General features: G+C 45.9%; 2 protein-coding genes across 3 annotated transcripts in view; both read left to right on the forward strand.

Moving 5' to 3' along the window:
• The window catches only part of stag2b (STAG2 cohesin complex component b), a 21,768-nt gene extending 17,593 nt beyond the window's left edge, over window positions 1-4,175 (forward strand). For both annotated transcript variants that reach the window (XM_031857901.1, XM_031857900.1), the window contains exons 33-34: window positions 1,101-1,178; window positions 2,206-4,175. In XM_031857901.1, the coding sequence (XP_031713761.1) occupies window positions 1,101-1,178; window positions 2,206-2,229 (102 nt within the window). In that variant the 3' untranslated portion in view covers window positions 2,230-4,175. The remainder of the gene's footprint in view (window positions 1-1,100; window positions 1,179-2,205) is intronic.
• Window positions 4,176-15,260: 11,085 nt separating this feature from the next.
• The window catches only part of efnb1 (ephrin-B1), a 61,052-nt gene continuing 58,812 nt past the window's right edge, over window positions 15,261-17,500 (forward strand). The window contains exon 1 of the mRNA XM_031857661.1: window positions 15,261-16,440. Coding sequence (XP_031713521.1) covers window positions 16,325-16,440 — 116 coding nt within the window. The 5' untranslated portion in view covers window positions 15,261-16,324. The remainder of the gene's footprint in view (window positions 16,441-17,500) is intronic.

Below are 17,500 nucleotides of genomic sequence, written 5' to 3' on the forward strand. Positions count from 1 at the left end.
GTATGTATATATGTATGTATATATATATATGTGTGTGTGTGTGTGTGTGTGTGTGTATATATGTATGTATGTATATATGTATGTATATATATGTATGTATGTATGTATGTATGTATGTGTATGTATGTATGTATGTATATGTATGTATGTATGTATGTATATGTATATATGTATATATATATATATATATGAGATAGTCTGGTCTACAGAATAGACTAACTGAACACTGTGGGATATCAAAACACTGTGGACAGTCGTTCATCTTCAGGTTTAGTTTTTCCGAGTGAATGATGACTCAGGCCAATGTGTTTTCTCAGTCGCCCATCTGCCATCCTCATCGGTTTAGCGGCCCCGAGCAAATTCAAATAAGTAACGTACTCATTACGTCATGTACGACTCACTGTCAGCTGGTTCACATGTGCCAGACCAGAGAGAACTGGAATATTATTATTATTATTATTACTACAAGCTCCTTTTTGTAAAATATTTGAAGTGAACTTTAAGTTTGTTTTTATTTGTGTAAATATAATTAAAGAAACATAATTTAGTTTTCTGCTCTGTTGACTTACAGAATTATATTTTACATTTCCATAAGAATGAATTCTTCAGACAAAGACTGATATGAGTTAATAATAGAACAATGAATCTACTTTCACTATTTAACAAGTTTGTCTTTAGGCGTTTTGGCCGTTATCTATTATAATAATAATAATAATAATAATAATATTGATCTAAAATTATGAAATTGCATATTTTTTAAGTCAAAAACCTTTAAATCAGGTGTGTGTGGAGGTCCAGAGGTAGAGTGATTGCTTCTGGACAGTTCCACCTGTTCAACAGATGATGGGGGTGCGGATGGATGCTTCGTATGTTTTCCAATCCTATGCCTGAAATTGAGCCGTAGGAGTTAAATCATTGCTGATGGTATTTTTTTTTAAATTGTAACCCATATTGCAAAAAGCCATAATATCACAACGTTGTTTTTTGTTTTTCATTTCCAGTATTTTTAAGTACGGGCAAAGATTGTTTACATACCGGTTGTCTGCCGATGCAGCTGTCGCTGCGGGTACAGTTGTTTAAACGCAGCCTTTCTCTTCCAGCCGCCCTCAAAGAACCGTCGTGAGAGGTCCGAGCTAAAGCCGGACTACTTCGACCCCGCTTCTATCATGGACGAATCGGTAAGCAGCATTTGCCTCCTGTCACTTTTAGAAGATGTCCAGGTGTGTTTTGTGTAATGAGCTGGAGGAGCTTGTTCTGAGAACGGTGGTTTCCTTAGACGAAGTCAGTAGAACTCCGTGGAGGTAAACGGAGGATAGGTGGCTTCCGTGGACCACGTGCAGGCGTGTTGTATTTGGGGCTGTGCGAAACATTAAGACGAGTTCAGCTGACCGGCCTGTGTGCTCTGCAGCCAAACACCATTTCCTATCGGTTGCAAAGCCACCGTTTCCAACTGTAAACGAGCCAAATTTGATTTATTTCAGAACTCCTGTTTCCCACCTTCAGAAAGCCCGTGGGTTTGCCTCCGGGCTTGTTTCCTGCTCTGAGCTTTGACATGCAGCGTTTCTCAGACGCTGCCTCAGCTACAGGGCAGAGGAAAGAAAAGTGTGGGTGTTTCTGTTATGTCAACTTTGAACAATTTCATTGTCGCCAAAAAAAACCAAAAAGTATCACAGCAGGCTTTACTCCTCGCCGAACACGTAGCGTCTTGTTCCATCTCGCTGTTCCTGAACAAAGTAACAGAATGCGGCGCTCTTAGCCGCTCAGCTTCTGGCTCTTGACACAACCGGTCTGCCTCAGATCCATTTTATTTTAGAGGTGATGTGGCTGTCGAAGAGATTTTACTTTCAAACGGCAGAAAGTCAAAGGGAGTCAATGCAGTTTGAGATAAAAATAAATAAATAAAATGTTGAGCATTTTGTTCCACTACCTTTTGCTGTGAGCTGGCTTCAGGCAAAGCATTGCTGCATTTTGTTCTGTCTGATGTTAGACGCGGTCTGTTGGACTGGATGTTAAGTGACAATATGACAGATTATCAAACACTTGGCTCATTATTCATGTGATTTTCCTACTACAGGCCAGAGTGGTTCTATTTATGTTGTCTTTTTTTAATACCGGCATGTCAAGCCTACCCATTCCTTTTCATTTCAGACTTAATTACTGGTTATTAACGTTTCTTCTCCCCCCCCCTGTTTTGGTTTCCTCTAGGTCCTTGGGGTGTCCATGTTTTAAGCTAATATCCAGATGATTTTGACGCTGGGATAAAAGAAGAGGCGCTTTGTATTTAAAGAGAATTTTAGATGCGAAAACAGAAGTGTTTTCTGTAAGAAAAAGCAAAAAAAAACACAACAAAAAGAAAAGGTCTGGCTTGTACTCCACGTGGACCAATGACAACCCACACTCAGTGTTGCTTGCTCAGAGAGGACATTGTTTCAAATATTTACTTTTATAATCTTGGGTAAGCTCTTCCTGTTCTGAACTAGTGTAACAGGCCACTTCCAAACCGATTAGAAACGAGGCGTGTCTGAAGAAAAATCCACGATAGCTTTTTATTATTTTATTTTTCCTCTTTCCTTTTTTCTTTTCTTTTTTTAAACGGGGATGAATTGGTGTGTTTAACTTAAGATACATTTTTTTTTTGTTTATGTCTAACCCTTTTTACAATTGTAGTAAGTTACCAGGTGTGAAGTAGTAATTTATAAACAGACTGTAGTAGCTTGCTTGTACTGTGTTAGCCAAGTGGACGGAGGTCTTTGTTTCTGTGCTCTCTCTCTCTTTTCTTTTTTTTGCCCCCCTCCCTCTATCTCTTTAGTTCCTCCTCCCTGTTGTTGGGCCTGATTGGAGGTCCTGATAACCACTGGTGGTTAAGATGTCGAGGTGTCGCGTAGAATCAGTCATGATCCCCTTTATGCTGTGAAGATTCCCAGAGTCCACTGAGCGCTCCACACTGTTAAGCAGTAAGTCCTAGAGCTTACCCCAAGATTTGGACCACTCCCTAAGCACCATCTACTCGAGAAATGTGTACCCCCCCCTCCCCTTTCTCCAACAATGAGCAGATTTCTCTCCCAGTAGTGCCACTGTGTGGGCTCTGGCAGACAGCAGCTCAGTCAAAGAATTACACATCTTTTTCTCTTTTAAAATCCAGCAGCATAATGTTGAAATGGGTACCTCTACATTTTAAATAAAAGTTATATATGAATCGGTGCTGATTTTATATATGTGCTTTTGGTTTTCTTATTTTCGACTTTTCAACCTTCAGTCACAAAAGTTTGAGAAATGTAAGTAAAACTACAAAAAAAAAAAAGAAAAAAAAAAAAGATGAAAGCATGCAAAGCCATGCATCAAGGAAGATTTTTAAATTTGTATTTTTATGTTTTTTGTTTTTGTTTTTCGTTTTTTTTTTTTTTTTTGTCTTGATAATGTCTTCGGGTTTCTACCTTTTTTCCTACGTGTAAATTAGTTTGGATAAAACTAATGAAAAAGACTTGTGAAATTCAGCTTTAAGGTTTTCTCAACATTAAATAGTCCTCTCACAAAATACTTAAAAGATTTCAAATGTTAAAAGTGAAAGGTAGTCATTCAGACGATACTGAACCTGAACGTTATTCAGCAGCGCTGTGGCAGCTAGACAAAGCTTAGATTTTGACATATATTTGTCACACAAGTTTTAATGAAATGTTTTGTCTACTGAGGTTTTTATTTTGTAGTCATTCCATGCTTAAGCCTTAAACATGCTCGTGGAGGCCACCTTCTCTCACAGTAATCTTCCATGTCAGAGGATCAGTCATGTTTAACGGTGGATAATTGGCTTCTTAGAACATGAAACATGAGGTGGTCGGATGTAATGTGATAAAGTAGATGAACAGCCTATATGTGTTTTGCCTAATTATTTTATGTAAGTAAAAAAGAAAATTCTTTTAAGGAAAAAGTACTGTTTATTGTTTGTTACTTACCACTACATTGGTATAAATTCTTATTAGATCATGTGTATATATACAAAATTTAATTTTTTTTTTTTTTTTTTTTGGGCCATTTCTGTGTTTTTGTTTTTATTTTTTCTGCACTCTTGCCTACACTCTAAGTTGTTGTCTATTATCCCATCCTCTTTCAGTCACTCTGTTTTCTGATTTGTACTTGTCTGGAGACAGTAACTTTTGAATAAAAATCAACACAGTTCATCGCTGGTACTTTTTTACTTTTCACCACAATGACCGTATTACAGCTAATACTGGGGACAATCACATTCTTCTCTGGTTCTTTGTTCCTTTGCACATTTATGCAGTTTGGGGGTAAATATAGTTTAATTGAGATGGCACTTTAATATTATTCACTCTGCTAACACAAGGGGGCAGTACAGTCTAGGGCAGACTTTTGATCAGCCCCACAATGGCAGTGCTCTTACTGCACTCTTTTTATAATACCTGCATCTAACCCTATGAATATGTATTCTCAGGCGCTCTTCATCCTTAGTGCACACATCTCGCTGCGTGCGACGGGCCCTCACATGTGCGTCGACTATCAGAAAGGGGCCCCAGACGTAGCGAGAGTCGTGCCCTGTTCTGCTGAGACAAAAGAGTAGCTGCCGTAATGATAAAAGTGGGGAGCAGAGGTTTGCGGAAGAAAGGATGAAAGCAGCACAGCCTTCTGTGTTAAGTGCGCGATTACTAAAAGGGGAGCATCGGATCAATGCGGCCCTGTTACAATGAGAGCTCGGCCTTCATGTCCGGCCTGTGAGACATGAAGAGGCCCCGTCCATCGCCGCGTCAGCCTGCTCGTCTCATGTCGGCTGTCGGGACGATGTGCATGAAGCGCTTAGCTCGACAGCACTGTCTTTATGAGCTGTACCCGTTTACTTAACGCGCTGTTAGAGGCGTTCGTGTCGAAGAAGAGACCAGAAAACACATTTGGTGTATTTGTTGTCTAACCAGTTTTCTGACGAGGTGCTTTCATGTCAAGATCCCATGCTGTTAATGATAATTCCAAAACAATTGTTTGTTTTTACTCACTGTATCAAGTTTAAACAAGTGACAAATCAATCAACTTAAAAAAAGCAATGTTGAGACAACTAGAACATTTAAATTAGCATTAGCATTTAAATAAAGGTAATGAACTTTACTCTCTGAGTTGAATCAAAGGCAATCTTTAAGTCGAGTTAACTTGCAGCAGGTGAACTTTCATTTGCAAGTTTAGCCGACTTGAAATATTTTACTTCTGTGACGAAACGATCCTCTTCCTCTCTGCGATCCGTTCCCACAGCGGTGCGCGTGCTTGTGCCAAGTTTTAAGTCGTGTTTGTGAGGTCGGGGCTGCTCAGTTTAAATCAGAGCCGCGGGGCTTCCAGCTTGTGTTTACTCCTGATAACCCGAAGGCCTCCACAGACCCCTATCAGTTAGGCTGGTGCTGAGACCTCCAAAGAGGGTCAAGGAGGACTGGGAGTCGCGATTCACACTGTGGGGGCGGGGGCGGGGGGGGGGGGACTAATCTAGCAGGATCTGAAAAGTACTTCATGGAAACTTTCAGATGTGTGTGCTCTATTTTCAACTCTTTCGTATAATTGATTAACTCTCAGAAGAGTTGAGACTTTTTTTTTGTCAGTACTCTGCAAGAGGATAAAGTCCTAGAATTTTATTTCCACGGATTAATCATCAATGAGAGCATTGGTCGTAATCTCCTCAGTTTGGACGGGCAGAGGGAAGCGGCTGACCCTGAGAAAGTCTTTTACCAGGCACCAAATTAGGCACGCGGCCGCTCTCATGCAGACACGCCAACTTCCAGGCCACTGGACACTCGAAACGCCCTATAGGCTCATCTCCTGGTGCCTCGTGGTCCGCTGCAGTGCACCCCATCCTTGACATTTCTGTGCTATCTCCCAACAATGCGCAGTGCGCCGGTTGAAATATCCAGTAACCAATGAAAGGGGAAAAGAATCTCTCCCGGATTAAGAGGAGACGCTCTGTGGGCCGTAACAGAGACGTCAAGGTGAATGTGAAATGAGCAGCAGGATCAATGCCCTTCATTATGAGGAGCAGGTTTCACCAAACAGGCCAGGACAGGTCTGAGATTCCAGTGGAAAGCTATGAATAGAGTGTGGGAACCTGATGTCTGCCTCCTGTCGGTTCTCTTCGTATTGACACACACACACACGGGCAGAGCGGCTAAAGGTATGCAGAACGAGTGAACGAGTGACGGGGCCATTGTACTTAAGAGGACAGGAGCAGGAGGATTAGTTCTCCCTTTTAACACCGAGGCCTGAGATGGTCCAACGTGTCAAGGAAATCTGTCGTCGGCAGAGCTGCAGGTGGTCCAGAGGGGTCGAATGCCCGCGCAGCGAGAAAACAAGGCGATGTTTTCAGCCGGGACCGGGGTGACATTTACCCCGGGTGACCCTGGAATCTGGTTCTCTACACCTTCTCTCCTCACCTCACTGTTGTGGAGCCTCTTTCTCCTAGTCCCATCGGGCCCTGAGCAGTGCTGCGAGCATAACAATGCCTCCCCCCCCCCCTTCCCCCTAGAAACTAGAAACTAAATTATGCTTTTTCAATTAGAAGGAAAACTGTGGAACAAAACATGCAGCACTGCTCCGCACAAGGCCTATATTTCTCCCATTTTTTTCCCAAAACATCCCTTGAAGCTCATTCAAAGGTGACCTGCAGATGACTGAACACATTTCTGGGCCAAGCCAGCTCTGCTAAATCACGAGTCTCTGTAAAGTTTGGACGAGTGTCTTATAAGGGCGTGATGAGACAGGTCTAATAAAGATGACGGAGAGCCCTGCATGTCACCAGACCCTGCCAGGAAACCCCGGTGATTAACAAGGGCCGGGGCACCTCTGCTAATAAGACTCATCTCTTTAATTGGCTCTACGATATGACCGTGCAAATGGGCCCAGGGTGTGCGGATGTATGTCCGCGCCATGTCCATTTGTGCGTGCATGCTGGAGGGGAGGGGGGGGGATTCAATGTATATGTCGTGCATGTGCCTCTGCTTAGCTTTTCTCACCTCCCTTCTGCGTGGATACAAGCCAGCGATGACGAAGCGCAGCCTCATTAGGAAGAGAGCACCGCCACAGCCGGCCAGGACTTAACACCTCACCCAATAATAATTTATTCAATCTATTCTTAAGTATTGCATGCGCTGGCAGATAGAGGTTAGGTTATGTAAGAGTGCGACAGTGCCTAGTTTGAATGCGATATGATGATCATTATAAATCCGAGGGAGACGAGAGATGGCGGCGTACTTTAAAAGGTTGAGCAGGTAGAGCTGTTACTGCTCTTGTGCTGCCAGATCAGTCCCCAGGAAAGAGAGTGGTGGTGGGGGAGGGGGGGAATTAAGGGGTATAGTCAAAGACGAGGAGAGAGAGTGCAGACGCACTGAGAGAGAGCTGGTCCTCGTTAGCGCACTATTCATCAGTCATGTGAGGTCAGGGAACCCTGAGGGGTGGCGTGTGACCCCCCCCTCACCTCTCACCCCCTGAACCCCAGCCAGCACCTGGAGCCGAGGTATTTCCTTATAACATTTCCTTGCAACATTTGGTCTCTGATTCACGACCGGCGGGCTGAGGGCGTTGAGCTGGAGTAGCATCCAATGGTTGTAAATTTGAGTATCTATACTGCACATCGCAGGAACATTAAAAAAAAAAAAAAAAAAATGTACCAGCCAGTATTTGTAGAGCAGGGAGTGGTTGACCCGGGGGCGAAATGGGAGTGGACAGCACAGAGAGGAAAGGAGGAAATGCAGAGAGGACAGGGAGGTACGGGAGACGGAACGGGAGGAAGGTCAGGGTCACAGCTGCGATAAAGAGGTCAGGATGAAAGATGTCGCTTCAGTCCGGCCGTTGCGGAAAACAAACATCCTCCTAAAAATAGTTGGCAGACCTGTTCATCCGTCATCGCGGTAGCCTCATACAGGTGTGTGAGCGACTTTGCTCTCGATAACAGACCTGGAATCTGCTGACTTCTCCGCCGCAAACTGGGTTAATAATGTAGAGGAGGGGAAAAAAAAGTGTCTGGGGGGAGGGGGAGTTAATCCTAACTTCATAGGCCCTTTGACAAACAGTCAGTACTATCTTAATCCCTCCAATAAATATGACATGTCGCTTTTAACTTCATATCTGCCCCTGACCACTAAACCTTCAACTCTGACCTCTTACCCCGACCCGAGCTGCTGACCTTCCCTCACTCCATATGTCTTCATATCCCGTGAAGAATGTCCCCTGAGCCGCAGCAGAGCTGCTTTGAGTAAACTTTTCTTTTGACTGGCTGATTGACAGATCGAGCGAGCCCGAGATGCTCAAGGCAAATAAGACACGGCAGAACACACACACACACACACACACACACACACACACACACACACACACACCTCCCGTCTTCCTATCTTTCGATTCTCTCCGTGCTTCTTCCGGTGCCCCTCCTTCCTTTATTTATGCCTGCAGATTCACTTTGTTGTGCTTTTAGTGGCTGGGTTTGTAGATGGAGCAGATGCTGGAGCTGATATTCCCTGATCCTGCAGCGAGCCGAGATAAGAGCAGATTTATGCCGGAGTGAGGGAGCATGGGAGTAATTGCTGAGGCTTTGATGATGCGGCTGAGAGCACTCGTGTACCCTCGGCTTCTTACTAACAAGGACATCCTCGGATTCAGCAGTATGTCTCCCTGGGTTTAAAGAGTGCGTGTGTGTTTTTCTTGGTGTACATCTCATGTTGCCATAGGTCCAACAGTGCTCCCTGGGGTGCAACACTTCCTTTTTCTGCTCTGTGTGCACATGTGTACAGTAGCTTTGTATATTCTTGCGTCTATTGTTTTAAAGGCGTGTCACAATTACAGCTTCATGTGTCTGTGTGTGTGTGTGTGTGTGTGTGAGAGGGCATTACACACTACAGGCCTCCTCCGGGAATTTTTATGGTCCCTTTATTTATAGCTGCAGAGACTCACGCTCAGCTGAGAACATATGACATAATCAGGATGACAGATAACATTCTATCTGCAGATAAGGTTATCTCAATGTGATTTTCTATGGTTCAGATGGTTCAGATATTTTCCCAGGAACAGATCACAGCAGCTGCTGGATCTGAAATAAACGGCTCATTCGGAGGATGTTTCTCTACAGTTGTTATGAGGACTGGAACTGCATGCAGGGCCTCTGTGCTTCTTCTTAAAATATAAATCTACAGTCGTTCCACCGCACCTGCTCGGGGGGGGGGTGTTGCAAATGCAACGCTGCTGAGGTAGTTGGTTCTACCTTATTCTGTGCTCTGATCAGCTCTCCGGACACTTAGCGGCTTTCTTCGGCTGAGCTTCGAAGAGAAGTGAATCATCTGTCCAGTGTCCCCGAGTGATGATGTCACTGAGGACATGTCAGTGACACCAGGCGGCAACAGTGACATGTTGATCCCAGGGGGCTTTGGAGCCTGACCCGGCTCTTGACTGATGCAAGTAGGCTCAGATAGGAGAGATAACTTTGTGAGGCATGCAAACACACACATACACAACACACTCAGGATCACACACATTCCAAAACACACACACACACACACACAAATCTTATCTTTCGGCCTGCCCTGGCCGTCACCCTGGGCCTTCCTGTTTTTCTCAGGGGGCCCATGAAGGATTCCAACTCAGTGGAGTCGTGCGAGGCTATTAGCTGTGCCTGGAGAGCCACTTTGGGGAGTATCTACTGTTGGGAGAGGGGTGATAAGTGGAAGATCATTAGAGGCCCTGAGCCGGAGCCAAATAGAATTAAATGGCGCACACCACAAGATCATAACGCTGGCCAAAAATCTGTTAGGACTTCTCGGGATCAAATGAGACGCGAGATCCCTCTGTATCATTTAGCGACAATAATTTCCCTCTCAGCTCTGGTGGACGACTCATTTCGGTTCCAATCCCGCCAGAAGAGCGCCAGCGCTCGGTTCAGAGGGGGAGAGCTATGAGTTAGATCCCCTGCTCCAATTATATCTGCATCCTGCAGTCTGCTCTTAAACGCAAACAAACACGCACGCACATCTTCACACGAGACAAAAACACACACGGGCAGAAAGACACACTTTGAAATCCACACTGCACACATAGCTGCCAAGAAATGCATGTAGCAGTCAGAAAATAACAGGCCGGAAAACAGAAACACACATGCCGTGCAAACACACACACAAACACACACCACTTGAACAGGAGCTTGTTGACCATCACACAGCCACGGACTGTGAAGAAGGGGGGTGTAGAGGAGGGGGGGAGAGCTCACAGAGGTCGCTTTGAAGTTTCTATTCAGGTCTTTGTCCCATTCAGGCTGCTGGCAGTAGACATCTCTACTAGAGGCCTGGCCCCTCCCACCGCCACACCGTCCCCTCACACACTCGGAAAGAAAAGACGGCACGTCCGCAGGTCCTGTCCATCACGCGGGCCTTAATTAGAGGGGATTCGAATGCCCCCTTTTGTGCCCTCCTCACTCTCGCTCCCTCTTTCTTTAACCCCCCTCCCCTCCTCCCCGCACACCCTCACTCATTTCACTCTCTTTTCACTGGCTCCCACCCTCTCTTTTTCTCCCATTCCTCCCTTCTCTCCCCTAACCCTTTTTTTCACTTTTGTTGCCCTCATTTTCTTGGCAGGGAGCGAGGCACCTCTTCAGACGTCCTCTCCTCTATGCCTTGAGCCCCTTTATACCCCCCCCCCCTTCTTTTTCTTCTTCTTCTCTCTCTCGCTGCCCCTTCCTCCCAAACCCAGTCTGGAAGCTGAGTGTGACCTAATGTTTGACAGACAAGTAGCCTTGGAGAAAAGACTCATCTATCAGAGGCTTGTAATTCTATTAGAATAGACAGCCCCCCCCCCCCCTCCCCCTCCCCCAGGCCAGCATTTGGCATATTCTCTTCATCAATTTAGCTCTTCTCTAAACCCTCCGGGCGACCGGCCTACTAAATGCAGTTTACGCCGACAAATAATCACAGCGAGTTAATAACGTGTGTGTGTGTGTGTGTGTGTGTGTGTGTGTGTTTCTGTGTGTTTCTGTGTCTGGGTGCGTGCGTGACCTAACTTTCTACCTATCTTTTTTTCTTCGTGGGGAGCTGTTGAGCGCTTTGATATTAAGCATCAAAGTACAATTTCTCTTTTCAAATTCTAATCTCATCCGAGAGGCTGAAAACAAAAAAAACAGAAGGTCTGATTCAGGGAACTGTGGTGAGTTAAGATAGGAGGATCACAACCAGCCACTAATCAGGATTGTTATCAAGATCCCCAGATGTTTATATGTAGACAAAGATGGTTACACGAAACATCTATTGTCGTGGCTTGTTATCAGACCTAATTACTGATGTGAGACGAGGAGACGAGAGACGAGGAGAGGAGAGGAGAGGCTTTGCTTACGTCCCCTGCTGGGATGTTAAATCGAGGAGGATATGTTTAGCGCAGATTGTTATTTGTCTGTAATCAGCGCCTTCCTGTCAGTCATGATGACTTGAGATGAGTAAATGAAAGGAGGTGGAGTGAAGCAAGAGAAGGAGACGAGAGAGGAGGAAGACGTCTGGACAGCAATCAAGGCGTACCACAAACAGGAAATGTAAGTTTAGCGGACGCCCCAGCTGTTGTGTTTAGCCTCGCTGCCGTTACAGTCCAAAATCAAAGCAGCAGGAACGGCTCATACGACAACTTTTCAAGTGGCAGGCCCCGAAAATAGTCCGTTTACATTAACAGAGCTTTCCCACTGTTTCAAACCGGCCCAGTGTTTGGAGTGAATCCATGTTGTTTGTCTCTCTGTTTCCTTGAGTGGACATTTTACTGTGCGTGAGACGGACGGGAAACATGCTGCTTAGTGCTTGTGTGTGTGTGTGTGTGTGTCTGCCTGCCTTTGTGAGGACGTGTTGTCTCAGTGGTTAATGGCTGTTCGATATTGATTACAGCTGGAGACATCCGAGTCACATGTTCCTCGTCCTCTCCAGATAACGAGGGTTAACCACTTGACCCCGTGCATGCCAAAGGGGCTCCGCTCATACCCGGATCCATAGCCCAGTGCCGAAGCCACATGTTCCCGCAGCTCCACGGAGGCCTCAGCCCTCTGGTCTCCGGGCCTGTCCCGTACGTAGATCATGGCCGTGTCCTTGAGCCGCACCAGAGGGAAACGCGCCAGACTTCATTAAGGACAGATTAAAAGCAAAAGGGGAGGCCACTTTAACTGTGATTTATTTTCACTGTGAGGTTGCTGGGTCGACTGCAGGACCGCAGCGGCTTCATCCCGGAATGATGATGTCATGGCTTCAGTGTTTGCGAAGTGTAAATAGCAGATTGGGAAGGAACCATGTCCTCGGCAGCAGGGTTCATCTTGGAGTATCACAGAGCGGAAAACAAAACCCCACAGAGAATCACTGCCTGTTCTCCAGTTTAGAGCTGAAACAAATCAGTGGACTACTCAGAGAATATTCATCTGCAACCATCTTTACTATGATTGATGATCTTTTTAGTCGGTTATTCTCTCTAAATGAGAGTATTTCCTGCTTGCTTCTCTTATAAACTCTCAACTGTTGGATTGCATTGAAATTTGGTGCAGACGTTCGTGGTCCCCAGAGGATGAATCCGCCTGACTTTTGGTGATGCCCTGTTCTCTCCACTAGCGCCACCATGAGGTTGACATTTCTGTTTTTCGGTGAAATATCTGGACAATTATTGGATGGATTGCCATTACATTTTAGCTATTTAGCATAGCTATTCATGGTCCCCAGAGGATGAATCGTCCTGACTTTGCTGATTCTCTAACATTTCCTGGTGTGCCACAGGCAGGTCAACATTTTCACTTGTTTTGTGAAATATCTCAACATCTACTAAAGTAGATGGATTGGCACAACATTTTGTACAGATATTCGTGGTTCCCAGAGGATCAATCTTTACAACTATTGTTATTTGTGCTCCCTGAGGTTGACATTTATGTTCAAATGTGAAGGGAAACGTCTCAAACAGCTATGGGATGTAAGGCCATAACATTGGATTCACACATTCATGTCCCCCTCAGGATGAACTGCCAAAAACTTTGTTGATTATCAATAATGACAATAATCTTTTTGCTGCCTGACTCCATTTTGAGTCTGAAGAGCATCAGTGTATGAGCTTCTGTGGTATCAAAGTACATTCAGGCTATTTATAGAGGAACTAATCACAGCCACCTATACACATTACCATGATGACCTCATTCCTTGGAAATCTATCTCATAGGTGGCCGTCTGAGGGGGGGGGGAATAAATCAAATTCCCTTCCGTGTATGTGTGACAGAACATGAAAGCTACGCTCAATACTCTCCTTTGTCCTTACATGTACTGCACTTTGTAGAGCTTTTATGTTTGTGTAGAATAACGCGGACAGTCCAATATCTCCATAATCCTCTTGTGCTGTATATGATGATGTGTTCGTCCTCTGCCACGTGTACTGTTGTAAAAGATTAGTTTTGACTTTGCTCCTCAAGGCAAACGTCTGAGTTGTGTATTGTGCTTGGCTGATAGTGTGTTTTGGAGTCCGCTGCTTCCCAGGCTGTGGTTTGATGAAACTCTTACAACAACAGCACGGTATGTCCACCATCATCATCATCATCATCATCATGGGGCCATGTTCCTATTGACCGCTCGGCTTCGGCCCCTCAGCTGTGGCACTCGTCAAAGTTGTACACAGGAGGCGTCTTATTGGCCCGCAGCCGATCGGGGGGGTCTATCTGTGACCATCTGATTGGCCACCGAGGTATCAGGTATCCCAGACGTCCCCTGCCATCAGACGGGTACACATGCCAGCTCTGTGGCAACTGGCCTGTGTTTGCTGTTACTATGACAACAGTCAGCCGGCTCTTAGCCCGGCTTCTGAGGATGCAGCAGCAGTGGCAAAACTCCAGCAGCACTTGAAGCATTAAAGAACAACTATTTGACCTCTGCAAACCTTTTCCCTTCTCCATGCAAATATAGGTGAAGCTGAGCCAGAAAAATCACCACTCTGATGCAGCCTTGACACTCCAACCTCTGCGGCCCCACGTTATCACTGCCCCAAACACACATGAAACACACACACACACACACACACACACACACACACACACACACACACACACACACACACACACATTTAAATACTTTCAGATAATTAGTGCACACCCATCTGGGTTTGACGCTGATATTAATGAGCTCATTGTTTCCACAAAGATTTATGGGCTGATGAGGCACAGCGGCATGTAATAAAACAATTATTTTTTAAAACTTCAGGAATCATAAGACATGTCTTAATGTCTCCTCTCCAATTATATTGAATCCAACCTCCTGTATGCCATGAATCGATTTCATCACAACCATTAGGGGGCGGCATTGATTGAATAAATGCACCAAAATTAAGAGAAACTCTCCTTGTCCCCCCCTCCATCTCTCTGTATCTCCCTCTCTCTCTCACTCACACACACACACACACACACACACACACACATAGGCACACAAAGGGGGCACAGACATGGACATGATCAATTATGTGTCAAGCATTTCTTCCTCAATGAATGGCCCAATGACTATAGGCTACCGACCGTCTATTGTCTATTGACACTGGAGACTAGTTCTCATGCAGTTCATTATCCCTAAAGGGGACAACTAGAAAGAGATCCAAAGAGACCATTAATCATCATTCCTTTTACAGAGCAGACAAGGAAAGGACCGAAATAACAGATACTGTAATCCTATACAGTATGTTCTAAAGATTATGTCAACAAAGAGGGTTTCAACCTGTAAGTATATTTATAGAGAGAAAATATTACAAATGCACTCATCCTACCTACCTCAGACATACTTATAATTCCCTGAGGCTTATATTACATGAATGTTATGGCATACATGTTTAGTACAGGATCTCCAGGGACTAGCAGGTCCTGGGCTTAAAGGGGACAAAGTTTTTTCTTTTCTTTTTCTCCACTAGGCACTTTTACGCACACGCTCCAGTAGCCTATCACGCTCGTTTCCTCGAACTCCACAGCTTTCAGTATGACGAACAACTCCAAAGTCCAATTCAATTTGGGTCGATGGCTCGGGCCGAGGTGGTGGTGGGTGTGGAGATGCTGGGGTCAATCCAATAACAGACTCCCTCCCCTATAGCTGCCTACTCACCCCCCTCCCTCCCTCCCTCCCCAAACCCCATCCACGTCCCCATAAATGCCTTTTCGCTTCCTGCATCCAAAGTCGGACAGAGCGCTGTGATTGGCCGCGGCCCGCACTGTGGGCCGTCCCCCCCACATCGCTCTCCTCTTCAGCTCGGGTTACAGTTGAGCTCGAGCTGCTGCACTCACCGGATCGCGGAGAGTGTGAGACACGGTTTTAAAAGAAGAAGAAGAAGAAGACGAAAAATACACCGGCGTGGAGATGTTGGCGAGCGGATTCGGAGCCACCGAGCGGACCGGTAGACACGTCTGACCTCCCCTCGACACTTTATTTTTTTTCTCCACCGAGCAGCGGCGAAACACGAGGGAAGACGTGCAGTTTATTTACGCACCGGCCAACGCAGCATGTCCCGGGCGGACTAGAGAGACAGAGAGAGAGGCGACCCTGCTGGAGCGCAACGCGCACGCGGAACGGCGCTGAGAGCCCCACTAGGAATATTTACAATAGGAGACTCAGTTCGCTTGTGAAGAAGAATAGCAAAGGTTGGAGAGGAGGAGGAGCGAAAGATAACACTGTGGAATGAAGTGGACCTCGGGATTCCCGGCGTGCTGCGGAGTTGTGACTGATGGATGAATGTGGCCATCTGTAGGCTAAATACGGCGACAGGTACAGACACCATCGGGAGGGGAGACGCTCTGACAAAGACGCGGCGCAGCGCTTCATCGGCAGCCGCATCGCTAAACTGTGTCTCCAAATAAATAACACAAAACTGTGCGAGTGGTTGGATCTGTCTCATCGCACATGAGATCGCATCGTTGACGACTTGTCTCGACGCGTAAGAAGGTCGCGAAGAGCTGTTTTTTGTGTCTCAGCCACAGGTCAACCAGGACACTCAGCGGGCTGCTCGCCTCCCAGATCCGATCGAGAACCCGGGTGGGAGGGGGGGGGGGAAGCTCCGTCGCACGTCCCTGCGGTCAGTTCGGACAAGGACATCCGAGAGGGGATCTGGAGCAGATTTTTAAAAAATAAATAAAAAAAGGAGAATAAAAAGGTCGGACAGAAGGACATGTATCTGATAACGACCTCACATGCTCCCGACTGATCGCTGCTCACCTTCCCACCGGGCGAACCACAGATAGAAAAGGCTGCCAAAGGCGCACCGCAGTCCGACGCTCTGAGATCCTCTGCTCGCTTGTCCGCGTACACACACACACACACACACACACACACCGATCAGAATGGCGGGACTCGGTTGTTGGAAGTATTACCTCTGGATCTTTATTTTAACGTGCAGGTCGGCGTTAACCTCGGCCAAGTCGATGGAGACTATAATCTGGGGCTCGCAGAATTCCAAGTAAGTCTCGTATTTCATTTTGTACCAGCACGCCAACAAAACTCACTGTGTGTGTGCGTGCGTAACGGAGGGCTGACATTACTGGAAAAAAAAGTTGCTATTGTGTGCAAGCTGTGTTAAATGTTCTGTTAAATGTGGCACTTGGAAAAAGGGGAACATAAATGCATTTGGTTTTAGGCTAATTGTCATTCCTGCGCCGCACAGTTTCGTGTTGATTTATTTCTCAGCGGGGGGGATCTCCCAACTCTATAGAAACCCAGTAGGCGCAGGCTTCGACAATATACATTAGGCCTCGCTGTAATGTATTGTTAATTGCTGTAATTTATGGCTATATTACACGCCCCTGTTTATTACCAGATAGAGGGGGCAAAGTCTGCTGGGACACTTCACTTCGGCTTATCGGAGTTTGTGTGAGTCACTCCATTTCTTCCTGTCAGTTTCTTGTAATTGGTGACATTCCCTGAGTGGATGACAGGAGTCGTGGAAAGCATTGCCAAGTGTGCCAAGGTGTGGTCCAGTTCACTGGATCCGGGACCTCCCGGGGGGGGGGGGGCTGAACATGGGCTCACATAGCTCCCTGTGAGGGCCACGCTGAGTCCCAACTCTCCCCAAGTTTGACTTAGAGTTCGTCCCCACACATCTGTGGGATGAGGTGGTTTTTCACATACCAAGAGGAGGAAATGCTTTGAAAGATATTCAAAATGTTCTCTGTTTTTATTTCTGGCTCAGATCCAGCCTCATTTTTGGGTGCAAGTTTTCTCAAAAGCGAGCAGCTGAAGCCAGACATTTTTTCTTCTCCTAAAGATTCATTTTATTCCCATCAAAACAAGTATAAAAGTGAGCCCAGACGTGCTGATAATAAAATACGCTCTGGTAACAATTATCACCCACTTAGACTCGACTCCCACATTTGCATGGTGTTGGAAAGCATTCATAAGGGGAAAATAAACTAAAAGGGAGGGAGAGAAAAAACCCTCTCCCTCTTTCTCTCGCTTTCTGTACGGTGCCGAGCCGAGGAGCTGACCTTCATTTGAGCTCACTGCACCGAGGGGATATGGAG

This window comes from Anarrhichthys ocellatus, unplaced genomic scaffold (genome assembly GCF_004355925.1).
Source record: "Anarrhichthys ocellatus isolate YVR2014 unplaced genomic scaffold, GSC_Weel_1.0 scaffold19, whole genome shotgun sequence".
Classification (NCBI taxonomy): domain Eukaryota; kingdom Metazoa; phylum Chordata; class Actinopteri; order Perciformes; family Anarhichadidae; genus Anarrhichthys; species Anarrhichthys ocellatus.